General features: G+C 43.0%; 1 protein-coding gene and 1 long non-coding RNA gene across 5 annotated transcripts in view; one reads left to right on the top strand and one right to left on the bottom strand.

Annotated features, from left to right (window-relative positions):
* dcdc2b (doublecortin domain containing 2B) overlaps positions 1-14,300 on the bottom strand; it is an 81,707-nt gene that overhangs the window by 24,294 nt on the left and 43,113 nt on the right. Inside the window, exons 5-7 of the mRNA XM_072547915.1 lie at positions 9,660-9,806; positions 4,470-4,509; positions 2,506-2,568 (exon numbers count right to left, since the gene is read on the bottom strand). Of these exons, the coding sequence (XP_072404016.1) occupies positions 2,506-2,568; positions 4,470-4,509; positions 9,660-9,806 (250 nt within the window). The remainder of the gene's footprint in view (positions 1-2,505; positions 2,569-4,469; positions 4,510-9,659; positions 9,807-14,300) is intronic.
* The window catches only part of LOC140453357 (uncharacterized), a 195,719-nt gene that overhangs the window by 144,125 nt on the left and 37,294 nt on the right, over positions 1-14,300 (top strand). For 3 of the 4 annotated variants that reach the window (XR_011952370.1, XR_011952372.1, XR_011952369.1), the window contains one exon: positions 484-711. The exons of the other annotated variant lie outside the window; for it this stretch is intronic. This is a non-coding gene — a long non-coding RNA (uncharacterized lncRNA). The remainder of the gene's footprint in view (positions 1-483; positions 712-14,300) is intronic. 4 annotated transcript variants of the gene reach the window in all.

Raw genomic sequence — 14,300 nt, 5'->3', positions numbered from 1 at the left:
TAACATAGGTTAATGTAAAGATGATACTCCTATCACAAATAGAATTCTGTGCCTCTGTGTTTTGAACAGTTTGAACAAACATAATATAAAATTCCATTTGTCCACACAAGTTATAGAAACCTTTGTTGTCAGTCAGCACCTGACTTAGGAAAGGCTGCAAGCTCCTTACCTTTGTTAAAAGAGCATACAGACTGTTTTCACCTAAATATATGAGTCAATTTACTAAAAATAACACAGGAGCTTTGAGCACTAAGTGACTATATTTCTTCCAATTTAGGTTTAGGTTTAGATTTATTTAATATTGTCACTTGTACCGAGGTACAGTGAAAAGTGGATAATATCACCACATTATGGTGCCATCTTGGTTTTCAGCATAAGTTACTGAATAAATTCTATAAATGGGAAATTACTGAATAAATTGATATTAAATTGCAATTACTAAAACTGAAACAGCTTCAAAAGTTCATCTTTCTCTCTCCGTAGCTTCCACCCTCTCTGCTCCTTCAGTTACCGCTGTCCGACATTATTCCCAGGGTCCTGGCAATGCGTTTCTTTCCCATCACCACCAGCCCCATCGCTCCCATGTCCACAACTGGAGATGGTCACACTGTGTGATCCCACAGTCACCTCGATTCTGGGCATCGAGCGAGAGGGTCCAGGCTCATATTCTGATGCTGTCTCCCGAGATGAAGCAGGGATGGAGATACACAGGTATATGATTTTATAGGATTATTTAAGTCTTTACTCCAACACTAACTGTAGGCCCATAATGAGTAGGCATTGACTCCTTGGAATCAAGATGCCTTTGTTCCTGATTGTGTGGTGTTTCAGAAATCGAAACAGAAAATAGTAGCAGAAAGAGGCCATCCAGTCCCTTCAGTCTATTCTACCATTCAATATGACATAGAACATAGAACATAGGTCAATACAGCGCAGAACAGGCCCTTCGGCCCACAATGTTGTACCAACCTGTGAACTAATTAAGCCCATTACCCTACACTATCCCATCATCATCCATGTGCTTATCCAAGGATTGTTTAAATGCCCCTAATGTAGCTGAGTTAACTACATTGGCAGGTAGAGCATTCCATGCCCTTACCACTCTCTGAGTAAAGAACCTGCCTCTGACATCTGTCTTAAATCTATCACCCCTCAATTTGCAGCTATGCCCCCTCGTACAAGCAGATGTCATCATCCTGGGAAAAAGACTCTCACTGTCCACGCTATCTAATCCTCTGATCATCTTGTATATCTCTATTAAATTGCCTCTTAGCCTTCTTCTCTTCAATGAGAACAGACCCAATTCCCTCAGCCTTTCCTTATAAGACCTTTCCTCCAGACCAGACAACATCCTGGGAAATCTCCTCTGCACCTTTTCCAATGCTTCCACATCCTTCCTGTAATGGGGCGACCAGAACTGTACACAATATTCAAAGTGAGGCCACACTAGTGTTTTGTATAGTGCAGCATGACATCACTGTTCCTGAACTCAATCCCCCTACCAATGAAACCTAACACACCGTGTGCCTTCTTAACAGCACTATCAACCTGGGTGGCAACTTTTAGGGATCTATGTACATGGACACCAAGATCCCTCTGCACATCCACACTACCAAGAATATTTCCATTGACCCAGTACTCTGCCTTCCTGTTATTCTTCCCAAAGTGCATCACCTCACATTTAGCTGCATTGAACTCCATTTGCCACCTCTCAGCCCAATTCTGCAGTTTATCCAAGTCACCCTGCAACCTGTAACATTCTTCCACACTGTCCACCACTCCACTGACTTTAGTGTCATCTGCCAATTTATTAATCCATCCACCTATGCCTGCGTCTAAGTCATTTATAACAATGATAAACAGCAGTGGTCCCAAAACAGATCCTTGTGGCACACCACTAGTAACCAGACTCCAGGCTGAATATTTTCCATCAACCACCACTCGCTGCCTTCTTTCCGAAAGGCAGTTTCTAATCCAATCTGCGAAATCACCCTAATATCCATGCCTCTGCATTTTCTCCATCAGCCTACCATGTGGAACCTTATCAAAGGCTTTACTGAAGTCCATGTATACCACGTCAACTGCCCTACCCTCATCTACATGCTTGGTCACCTTCTCAAAAAACCCAATGAGGTTTGTGAAACATGACCTGCCCTTGACGAATCCATGTTGACTACTTTCAATAAAATTGTTGCTTGCTAGATGATTATAAATCCTATATCTTATAATCCTTTCTGAAACTTTTCCTACAACAGACGTAAGGCTCACTGGTCTATAATTACCTGGGTCATCTCTACTGCCCTTCTTGAACAAGGGCAAAACACTTGCAATCCTCCAGTCCTCTGGAACTAAATCTGTGGACAATGACAACTCAAAGATCAAAGCCAAAGACTCCGCCATCTCCTCCCTAGCTTCCCAGAGAATTCTTGGAAAAATCTCATCCAGGTCAGGGGATTTATCTTCTTTCACACATTCCAGAATTGATAACACCTCCTCCTTACTAACCTCAATCCTTTCAAGTCTAACAGCCCGTATCTCAGTCTTCTCCTCTGCAATATTCTCCTTTTCCTGAGTGAAAACAGATGAGAAATATTTGTTTAGCACCTCTCTGATCTCCACAGGGTCTACACACAACTTCCCACTTCTGTCTTTGACAGGCCCTATCCCTACCCCAGTCATCCTTTTATTCCTCACATACCTATAGAAAGCTTTAGGGTTCTCCTTTATTCTACCTGCTAACGACTGCTCGTGTCCCCTCTTTGTTCTTCTTAACTCTCTCTTTAAGTTCTTCCTAACTAATCTGTAACTCTCCATTGCCTCATCTGAGCCATCTTGCCTCAACATCACACAAGCCTTGCTCTTCTGCTTGACAAGTGACACAATTTCTTTAGTAAACCACGGTTCCCTTACTTTATCACTTCCTTAAACCAGGTCCACATTTTGATTGTCCCCATCTCCTGCATTTTACTGCCCCATTCTATGCCTTGCCTAATCACATTATAATTGCCCTTCCCCCATCGATAACTCTTGCCCTGTGGCATGTACCTATCCCTTTCCATCGCTAAACTAAATGTAACTGAATTATGATCACTCTCTCCAAAGTGTTCACCCACCACTAAACCAAACCCCTGTCCTGGTTCATTACCGAGTACCAGATCCAGTGTGGCCTCCCCTCTTGTCGGCCCTTTGACATACTATGTCAGGAAACCCTCCTATACACATTGAACAAAAACTGATCCATCCAATGTACTAGACTTATAGCATTTCTAGTCAATGATGGGGAAGATAAAGTCCCTCATAGTGACCACCTCTCTTCCACCTCCCTGGAACTTTGAGGAGGCCTATAAAAAATTCCCAGCAGTGTGACCTCTCCTCTCCTGTGTCTAACCTCAGCCCATACCAACTCAGTAGATGAGTCCCTGTCAAAAGTTCTTTCAGCCACCATTATACTGTCCTTGACTAACAAAGTCACAGCTCCCCTCTTTTACCACCTTCCCTGATCTTAATGAAAGATCTAAACCCTGGAACCTGCAACATTCATTCCTCACCCTGCTCTATCCACATCTCAAATCCATGACCATGGCTGATGATCCAATACTGAACCTGGCTTTCTCCCTATACCCTTTTGTCCCTTTAACCCTAAGAACTATGCCTGACTCCTTTTTGAAAACGTGGAATGTTTTGGCCTCAATCACTTTATATGGCAGGGAATTTCATAGACTTGCCACTTTCCGGGTGAAAACATGTTTCTTCATCTCAGTCCGAAATGGCCTACCCTCGTATCCTTAGACTGTGACCCCAGATATGGATTTCCTGGTGATCAGGAACACCCTTCTACATTTATCCTATCTGGTCCTCTTAGAATTTTATAGGTTTCTATAAGATTACCCAATCCTCCCTTTCTAAACTCTAGAAACTCTCCGAACTGATCCAATCTCTCTGCATAGTCAGTCCTGCCATCCCAGGAATCAGTCTAGTAAATCACCATTGCACTGTCTCCATTGCCAGAACATCCTTCCTCAGATAAGGAGGCCAAAGTTGCACACAGTACTCCAGGTACGGTGTCTCCAAGGCCCTGTATAATTGCAGCAAGACATCCCTGCTCCTATACTCAAATCCTCTCGCTGTGAAGGCCAACAGACCATTTGGCATCTCACTGCCTGCTCTACCTGTACATTTACTTTCACTCACTGGTGCAGAAGGACACCCAGATCTCACTGCACCTCCCCCTTTCCCATGATATTACCATTCAGACAATAAGGTTGCCTGCCTGTTTTTGCTATCAAAGCGGGTAATGTCACATTTAACCAGATTATGTTTCATCTGCCATGCATTTGCCAACTCACTGAACTTGTCCAAAACACACTGAAGCCTCTCAGCATCCTTCTCTCAACTCACCCTCCCACCCAGTCCGCTTTTAATCACAATCAGCCTTATATTTTAGTTATACCCAGCTGGTGATGATTTACCTCTTTGATGAGATTCTTGTGTTTGACCATTTGCTGATGCCTGGAAATGGAATATTCAGATCACAATTATTTTCTGTTTCTCCCCATATGAAAGCTTCATTTAAAAAATCATTAAGAGTCAGTGTGTCTTCTTTCTGAACTCTCTGCTCGTGTTCACATTTGCAAATGTGGTTAAACAGCTTTCATTTTTACTGCAGTGAAGATAGATGGCAGACAACAATCCCACTAGGAGAAAGTGAGGGCTGCAGATGCTGGAGATCAGAGTCGAGAGTGTGGTGCTGGAAAAGTGCAGCAGGTCAGGCAGCATCCGAGGAGCAGGAGAATCTGATGAAGGACGTTTGCCTGAAACATCGATTCTCCTGCTCCTCAGATGCTGCCTGACCTGCTGTGCTTTTCCAGCACCACAGTCCTGACAATAATCCCACTTGGGCTGAACTTGAATTGCCTTATAATACCCCGAAAACGCACATTAAAGCAGGTCATCAGAAGATGGGGACAAATGGCAGGACTTTGGGAAGACACTCTGTAAAACTGGGAAACAATTTGGGGCTGAGAGCTTGGCAAAGACAGTTGTAGAGTTATAGAGACATCAGGCTGTAGCACAGAAACACATCCTGCACTTCAACTCATCCATACCGACCAGATATCCGAAATTAATCTAGTCTCATTTGCCAGTGTTTGGCCCATATCCCTCTAAACCCTTGCTATTCATACACCTATCCAGCTACCTTTTAAATGTTGTCATTGTACCAGCCTCCACCACTTTCTCCGGCAGCTCATTGCATACACACACCAGCCTCTGTGTGAAAACGTTGCCCCTTAAATCCCTTTTACATTTCCCCCCCTCACCTTAAAACTATGCCCTCTAGGTTTGGACTCTCCCATCCCAGGGAAAAACAATCTTGGGGTCTGTTTATCCTATCCATGCCCCTCATGATTTTATAAACCTCTATAAGGTCACTCCTCAAACTCTGATGCTCCAAAGAAAACAGCCCCAGCCTATTCAGTCTCTCCCTATAGCTCAAACCCTCCAACCCTGGCAACATCCTTGTAAATCTTTTCTGAACCCTTTCAATTTTCACAACATCCTTCCTACAGTAGGGAGACCAGAACTGCACACACATTCCCAAAGTGGCCCAACCAATGTCCTGTACAGCTGCAATATGACCTCCCAACTCCTGTACTCAGTGCAGTTCTGGGAGGTGAGGCAAAAGGAGCTCAGATTCCCATCACTAAAGGCAGCTTGGAGTTTGCGCCCCGTCCTGAGCAACCTGTCTTAACTCAGTATCTGTACTAATAGCAATGAGAAGCTGGACTGTGATTTAATGGTTCCCCTTCAGAATAAGAGCAGGCAGTGTGACAGTCCAGCCTGACATAAGCCAGCGTGACCCACACTGACAATGGGAGGAAACTTCTCTGCACTAGGTTGGAGTTGTGTACAGACCTCCCAACAGTGGTCAGGACCAGGGACGCAACATGTACTGGGAAATAGAGAAGGCATGTCAGAAAGGCAAGGTCATGGTGATCATGGGAGTCTTCAATATGCAGGTGGACTGGGTAAATAATGTTGCCAGTGGATCCAAAGAAAGGGAATTCATGGAATGCTAACAGGATGGCGTTTTGGAACAGCTTGTCATGGAGCATACAAGGGAGCAGGCTATTCTGGACCTAGTGCTCTGCAATGAACCAGACTTTATAAAAGATCTTAAAGTAAGGGAACCCTTAGGAAGCAGCGATCATAATATGGTAGAGTTCAGTCTGGAGTTTGAAAGAGAGAAGGCAAAATCGGATGTAATGGTGTTACAGTTAAATAAAGGTAATTATGAGGGCATGAGAGAGGAACTGACAAAAATAGACTGGAAGCAGAGGCTAGCAGGGAAGACAGTAGAGCAAAAATGGCAGGAGTTTGTGGGTATAATTGAGGACACTGTACAGAGGTTCATCCCCAAGAAAAGAAAGATTATCCAGGGAGGTTTTAGACAGCCATGGCTGACAAAGGAAGTCAGGAAATGTATCAAAGAAAAAGAGAGATCCTATAAAGTGGCCAAGAGCAGTGGGAAATCAGAAGATTGGGAAGGCTACAAAAACAAACAGAGGATAATAAAGAGAGTCATAAGAAAGGAGAGGATCAAATATGAAGGTAGGCTAGCCAGTAATATTAGAGATGATAGTAAAAGTTTCTTTCAATACATAAGAAACAAACGACAGGCAAAAGTAGACATTAGGCCACTTCAAACTCATGCTGGAAGCCTAGTGATGGGAAGATAAGGAAATAGCGGGAGAACTTAACAAGTACTTTGTGTCAATTTTCACAGTGGAAGACATGAGTAATATCCCAACAATTAAAGGGAATCAGGGGGCTGAGTTGAGTATGGTTGCCATTACAAAAGAGATAGTGCTAGAAAAGCTAAAAAGTCTTAAAATTGATAAACCTCCTGGCCCTGATGGGATACATCCTAGAGTTCTGAGAGAGGTGGCTGAGGAAATAGCGGAGGCATTGGTTGAGATCTTTCAAGAGTCACTGGAGTCAGGGAAAGTCCCGGATGGTTGGAAGATCACTGTTGTAACCCCCTTGTTCAAGAAAGGATCAAGACAAAAGATGGAAAATTATAGGCCAATTAGCCTAACCTCGGTTGTTGGTAAAATTCTAGAATCCATCATTAAGGATGAGGTTTCTAAATTCTTAGAAGAGCAGAGTCTGATTAGAACAAGTCAACATGGATTTAGTAAGGGGAGGTCATGCCTGACAAATCTGTTGGTATTCTTTGAAGAGGTGACAAGTAGGTTAGACCAGGGAAACCCAGTGGATGTGGTCTATCTGGACTTCCAAAAGGACTTTGATAAGGTGCCACACGGGAGGCTGCTGAGCAAGGTGAGGGCCCATGGTGTTCGAGGTGAGCTACTGGGATGGATTGAGGATTGGCTGTCTGACAAAAGGCAGTGAGTTGGGGTTAAAAGGTTCTTTTTCGGAATGGCAGCCGGTGACGAGTAGTGTCCCGCAGGGTTCAGTGTTGGGGCCACAGCTGTTCGCATTATATATTAATGATCTGGATGAAGGGACTGGGGGCATTCTCGCGAAGTTTGCAGATGATACGAAGTTAGGTGGACAGGCAGGTAGTACTGAGGAAGTGGGGAGGCTACAGAAAGATCTAGACAGTTTGGGAGAGTGGTCCAGGAAATGGCTGATCGAATGCAATGTGAACAAATGCGAGGTCTTGCACTTTGACAAAAAGAATAAAAGCACAGACTACTTTCTAAACGGTGAGAAAATTCGTAAAGCCAAAGTACAAAGGGATCTGCGAGTGCTAGTCGAGGATTCTCTAAAGGTCAACATGCAGGTTGAGTCCATGATTGAGAAAGCGAATGCAATGTTGTCACTTATCTCAAGAGGGTTGGAATATAAAAGCACCGTTGTGTTACTGAGACTTTACAAAGCTCTGGTTAGGCCCCATTTGGAGTACTGTGTCCAGTTTTGGCCCCCACACCTCAGGAAGGACATACTGGCACTGGAACGTGTCCAGCGGAGATTCACACGGATGATTCCTGGAATGGTTGGTCTAACATATGAGGAATGGCTGAAGATCCTGGGATTGTATTCATTGGAGTTTAGAAGATTAAGGGGCGAATTAATAGAGATGTACAATAGAGATGGCTTGGAAAGGGTGGACGCTAGGAAATTGTTTCCGTTAGGTGAGGAGACTAGGACCTGTGGACACAGCCTTAGAATTAGAGGGGGTAAATTCAGAACAGAAATCCGGAGACATTTCTTCAGCCAGAGAGCGGTGGGCCTGTGGAATTCATTGCCACGGAGTGCAGTGGAGGCCGGGACACTAAATGTCTTCAAGGCAGAGATTGATAGATTCTTGTTGTCTCGAGGAATTAAGGGCTACGGGGAGAATGTGGGTAAGTGGAGTTGAAATGCCCATCAGCCATGATTGAATGGTGGAGTGGACTCGAAGGGCCGAATGGCCTTACTTCCACTCCTATGTCTTATGGTCTTATGGTCTTAAATGATTTTACTCATCAATCTCTCAGAGAAACCAAAGTTATAATCAAGGAATGGACTTTTGGAGCTTGCATAACACTATTTTATTCAATGTCTCAATGGTATTGTGAAACTGGAATAATTTCTGATTTATAAACTGCCAGTATTTTTCTTCTCTCAACTGCCTGCACTGCTGGAGCAGAGAGACTGTATGATGGTGGTGTGATCAGATGTAGATTACAGTGATGTATCACTTTGTCTGCACCAGCCTGGGATTACACACGGTGCTGTGTCCCATTGACAGAGGTTATCAGAACACCAGTGTCTGCAGAGGTGGTAACAAAGTGCCAAAGCCCTGCCCCCACTCTCCGTGACGACACAATACATCAGCATCTGTTTACCGAGGGCTGGGGAAAGGGGAGAGGTGTCTCTGGGTTGCTCCCGATGTCTTTTAGAGGCTAACTCAGGGCATTACAGATAGAGGAGGATTGCCTTTCCTGCAGCATTTCTTTAGCTTAGAGATTTCAAGGAAAGAAAATACTAACAACACATTTAGCTACCAAGTCAGCCCCTGTGTGTTACTATGTTCCTGGCCAATGCATAATCTATTAACCTATTAACATTATTAACTTGTGATAAACCTATTTCGAAAAGGTCCATTTTAGCCATTCAGACTTGTTTCTTGTGTTGCTATTCAACAAGAGTTTTGTTGTCCCCTGTGTTTGTTACACTGTATGTGGTAGAGTTTGTAAAATATCAAGATGCTCTCCCCCTTTCATAAGATGGAATAAATTCAAACATGTTGTCAGTGCAACATTACATTAACACAGCTCCAGCAGCTGATAATATAAACATGAAGGTCTGGTCAATTGCTTCATATAATTCATGGTGTCACTGCATTGACTTGTTTAGATCAATCTGGCACTCTTTATTCACTGTTTAGTATCTTTTAATCTGAACAATATGGTCTGATACCAGTTCAACAAAGACCTGGGAATGCAGAGCTTTGTGTGATTTAGGAGAATACAATTCAGTTTACAGTGTAGGCATTATGAAGAGAAACATACATTCACTCATTTATTGCTGTAAGTATAATTTCAGCTCCAACTATTCACTTCAATGTAATTCTCATCCAAGCGAGAGAGTGTAACTGAGCTCATAAGACAACAGAATGATACAAAACCAAGTGCCTGAACTGAAATTACCTGTAAGCATTTTGTGATGACATTTTGCAAACGAGGAGTTCAAGGTAAGGAAGATGTTTGAATTTCTCAGATCCCACAGCTACATAGTACTGTCCACTCTCCAACTCTCCCCCACTGTCTATGATCTGTCCACTCACTGTACAAAGTCTGCAGAAAATAAAGCAGTTTTCCTTGAGGCTGACATACACCTGAATGAGTTATCAGTAATTTTTTAAATCAAAAATGTAATAATAGGCAATAATACAAAAGAATATCAAAAATATGATTATTCATTCCAGTGGTCTGGTTGGCTGGAGAGCTGTAGAATGATCCAAAGGCCCACCAATGTCACTCCAACTGGATTTTTTTTAGATTAGATTAGATCACAGCAATCACATCATCATCAAATTGCTGTTAAGATTATTATTTAATTCCAAAATTTGTTGTCCTGCCTCATCTCTATTGAAGCTTCATGTTAATAAAATACAGTTAAAACAGTGAAAGCCCCTCTCAGAATAGTTGGTTTAACCATTAACTGGCAGTTATAACAGCAAACATACAACATCTTGCACCTGTAAATCACTTTGACCGAAGAAGGACTGCCAGGCCATTTACTGAGGCACAAGGAAAAGAAAATGGAAACCAAAAGTAACAAATATCAGGAGGATTGGCACAAAGGTCTGTTCCAAGAAAGGATCGAAATGAGTAGAGGGAGATAGGGAAGGGTAGGATGGTTTTGGGTGCTATAGGGAGCTGAGGGATCGTGCCAAGGAACATGAAAGTGGGATTCCACAGAGGACTGGAGAGGTGAGGGGGTTAATTTGTGGAATTGGAAGAGTTCACTGAGCTCCAAGAGGGATAGACCAGGGAGGGATTTAAACCTGAGGATGCACCTTTTAAATTTGAGGCACTGGGGGTGGAGCAGAATTAGTTAAACCAGGAGTGAAGTTTTGCTCGTGTGGAAAGGGCAATGTGTAAGTGACTGTTTGAGCGGAATCGGGTCTGGGTACAGAGTTAAATTTTATTGACAGTGATGGTACGAAACTGACACTGAGCGAGTAGTAAACCAGGCTGATAGTGATTCAGCTGCAGGTTACTCAGGCAGACAATGGAGAAACAGGTGGCTTTGTGATGGAGGAGGGTGTAAGGTCAGAAACTTCCATCATGATCTAAGATGATGTCATATTTGGTTCAGATTAGGTTGTGTCTCAGAAGTGGTCACCAAACTATGGCAAAGCTGCAATTGCACTGGAGGGGATGCAAAGGAGGTTCACCATGATGTTGTCTGAGATGGAGCAGGTTAGCAGTGAAGAAAGGCTGGATAAGCTCAGGTTGCTTTCTTTGGAGAGAGAAGGTTAAGGATGGTCCTGACTGAGGTGTATAAGGTTATGAGGAGAATGGACAGGCTGGACAGAAAGCAAGCTATTCCTCTCAGTTGAAGGATCACTTACAATGTGCATAGTTTTAAAATGAAAAGTAGGAAGTTTAAAGGGAATTTGAGAAAAACTTTTTTTTACTCAGAGGGTGTTGGGGGTCTGACATGCACTACCTGGGAGGAGAGTCAAGGCAGGAAACCTCACAACCATTAAAACATCTGTGGATGAGCACTGAAATGTCAAAACGTTCAAGGCAATGGACCAAGTGCTGGAAAGTGGGACGAGTGTAGAAACCAAGTAGTTTTTGTCTGTGCAGACTTGATGTACTGAAGGACCTCTTTAGTATTGTATGATTCTATGGATGGAGTGGATGCTGTGAGTTCAGAGTTCAAGATGGGTTGCAAGGCAATGGTTTCATGTAGTTAAGTTGATAGAATCTGTTGCCATCATTAGCAATTGAGGTTTGTATGAAAATGTAAGCTATGAAGTTGAACTGTTAAATAAAATACACTGAATATGAATCTGACAGTGCAGTAAACCAGAGAGTAACAGTCTCGTCTTCATCTAACTGCACATTCTTAGCACAAAATAGTAATATAACCAGGCTTAGAAATATAACCTTGCCTAGAAATAAAACAAAATACCAATGTTGGAATTGTGTCTAACGTACAAATACACTTGAAAACATAAACGTCAAATCACAGAATGGTCCAGTGTAGAAGGAGCCATTCAGCCCATTTTCTTTCATTCATTCACAGGATCTGGCTGGCCCAGCATTTATTGCCCATCCCTAATTGCCCAGACAAAAATTAAGGGTCAACCACATTGCTGTGGGTCTGCAGTCACATGTAGGCCAGACCAGGTAAGGATGACAGTTTCCTTCCCTATAGGACATGAGTGAACCAGATGGGTTTTTCTTGATAATTGAAAATGGATTCATGGTCATCATTAGACTCTTAATTCCAGATAGTTGTTCAATTCAAATTTCTATCATCCTCTATGGCAAGATTCAAACCCTGGTTCCTAGAGCATTATCTGGGTCTCTGGATTAATAGTCTAATGATAATAACACTGGACCATCACCTCCCCATCTTCACCAGATCTCCAAATAAGCATTTTGCCTCAGTGTTACTCGCCTACCTTTTCAACCCCACCCTGGCACAATCTTGCTTTTCAAACAATTCTCTCATCCCCTCTTGAATATTTCAATTGACTCTTATTCTGCCTCCATCATAATTCCAAAGTCAGATGACACCAGGTTATAGTCCAACAGGTTTATTTGAAATCACCAACTTTTGGAGCATTGCCCCTTCATCAGGTGAAGTCAAATGAGTGACCAAAAGTGCCAGATGGTGTGAGTAAAGTGGTAACAGCTCAATAACAACTGAAGGGATGATCTACAATCTGATTAAATAAGGCAGAGAGATAATTACAAGAACATTAAAAATAAGGTGGTGCTGGAGACAAACTCAATGACTGGAATAACTTGATAGGTGTAAGAGTCACATGTCGAGGATCTAACCGGAGTATTAAGTAATCCAAAACTGTGTAAACTAATTAATGTAGAGAAATGGTAACAAATTATTAAGGTGATGGTGTCTAAACAGGCCAGGAAGGAAGGTTTTACAGATAGAGAACAGTGTGGTGGGGTCACATGTTGTGTGACATTAAGCCAAAATCACAGTTGAGGCCATCTTCATGGGTATGGAACTTGGCTATCAGTTTCCGCTCAGCAATTCTGCATTGTTGTGTATCTTGAAGGCTGCATTGGAGGATGCTTACCCAGAGATCAGAGGCAGAATGTCCTTGATCACTGGTGTTCCCCAGCTGAGAGGAGACATTCCTGTCTGACGATTGTTACGTGGTGTCCCTTCATCTGTTGTCATAGAGTCTGCATGGTCTCATCAATATACCATGCCTCGGGGCATCCTTGCCTGCAGCACATGCAATGGACATATCCTGCGGACTCTCTTCCCGTGTACTTCTTGCATAGGAGACTTACACTGCCTTCTGAAGATACACAAATCCAGCACACCTGGACATACCACTGCATCAGGCAATGGACCCTGTGTGAGGATCTTTCTGGCTATGTTGGGGGCATCTTGAAACCCATTGTACAACAGGAATGTTCACTCCCAGTCAGGAAAGACTTCAGCGATTAAGACATTCAACCTCTGATCTTCGGGTAAGCATCCTCCAAGGCAGTTTTTAAGATACACAACAACAGAGCCTTTGTCTTTGATCTTTATGTCATCATTGACTACAGGAATAGTGCCAGAAGACTGGAGGATAGCAAATATTGTCCTCTTGTTCAAGAATGGGAGTAAAGACAACCCTAGTAATTATAGACCAGTGAGCCTTACTTTGGTTGTGGGTAAAGTGTTGGAAAGGATTATAAGAGATAGGATTTATAATCATCTCGAGAGGAATAAATTGATTAAGGATAGTGACCACGATTGTCTCACAAACCTTACTGAGTTCTTTGAGAAGGTGACCAAACAGGCAGATGAGGGTAAAGCGGTTGATGTGGTATATATGGATTTCAGTAAGGCGTTTGATAAGGTTCCCCATGGTAGGCTATTGCACAAAATACAGAGGCATGGAATTGAGGGTGACTTAACAGTTTGGATCAGAAATTGGCTAGCACAAAAAGGACAGAGGGTGGTGGTTGATGGGAAATGTTCATCCTGGAGTTCAGTTGCTAGCAGTGTACCGCAAGGATCTGTTTTGGGGCCACTGTTGTTTGTCATTTTCATAAATGACCTGGATGTGGGCATAGAAGGATAGCTTAGTAAATTTGCAGAAGACACTAAGGTCGGTGGAGTTGTGGATAGCAGTGAAGGATGTTGTAGCTTACAAAGGGACATAGATAAGCTGCAGAGCTGGGCTGAGAGATGGCAAATGGAGTTTAATGCAGAAAAATGTGAGATGATTCACTTTGGAAGGAGCAACAGGAATGCAGAGTACTGGCTAATGGTAAGATTCTTGGTAGTGTAGATGAGCAGAGAGATGTCTGTGTCTATATACATAAGTCCCTGAAAGTTTCCACCCAGGTTGATAGGGTTGTTAAGAAGGCATACAGTGTGTTAGCTTTTTGTAGAGAGATTGAGTTTCAGAGCCACGAGGTCATGCTGCAGCTGTACAAAACGCTGGTGCAGCTGCACTTGGAATATTGCATACAGTTCTGGACACTGCATTATAGGAAGGATGTGGAAGGTTTGGAAAGGGTTCAGGGGAGACTTAGTAGGATGTTGCCTGGTATGGAGGGAAGGCCTTATGAGGAAAG

Source organism: Chiloscyllium punctatum, chromosome 27 (genome assembly GCF_047496795.1).
Source record: "Chiloscyllium punctatum isolate Juve2018m chromosome 27, sChiPun1.3, whole genome shotgun sequence".
Lineage (NCBI taxonomy): Eukaryota > Metazoa > Chordata > Chondrichthyes > Orectolobiformes > Hemiscylliidae > Chiloscyllium > Chiloscyllium punctatum.
Note: the sequence above shows the minus strand (reverse complement) of the source record. Positions and strands in the feature narration are given on the sequence as shown.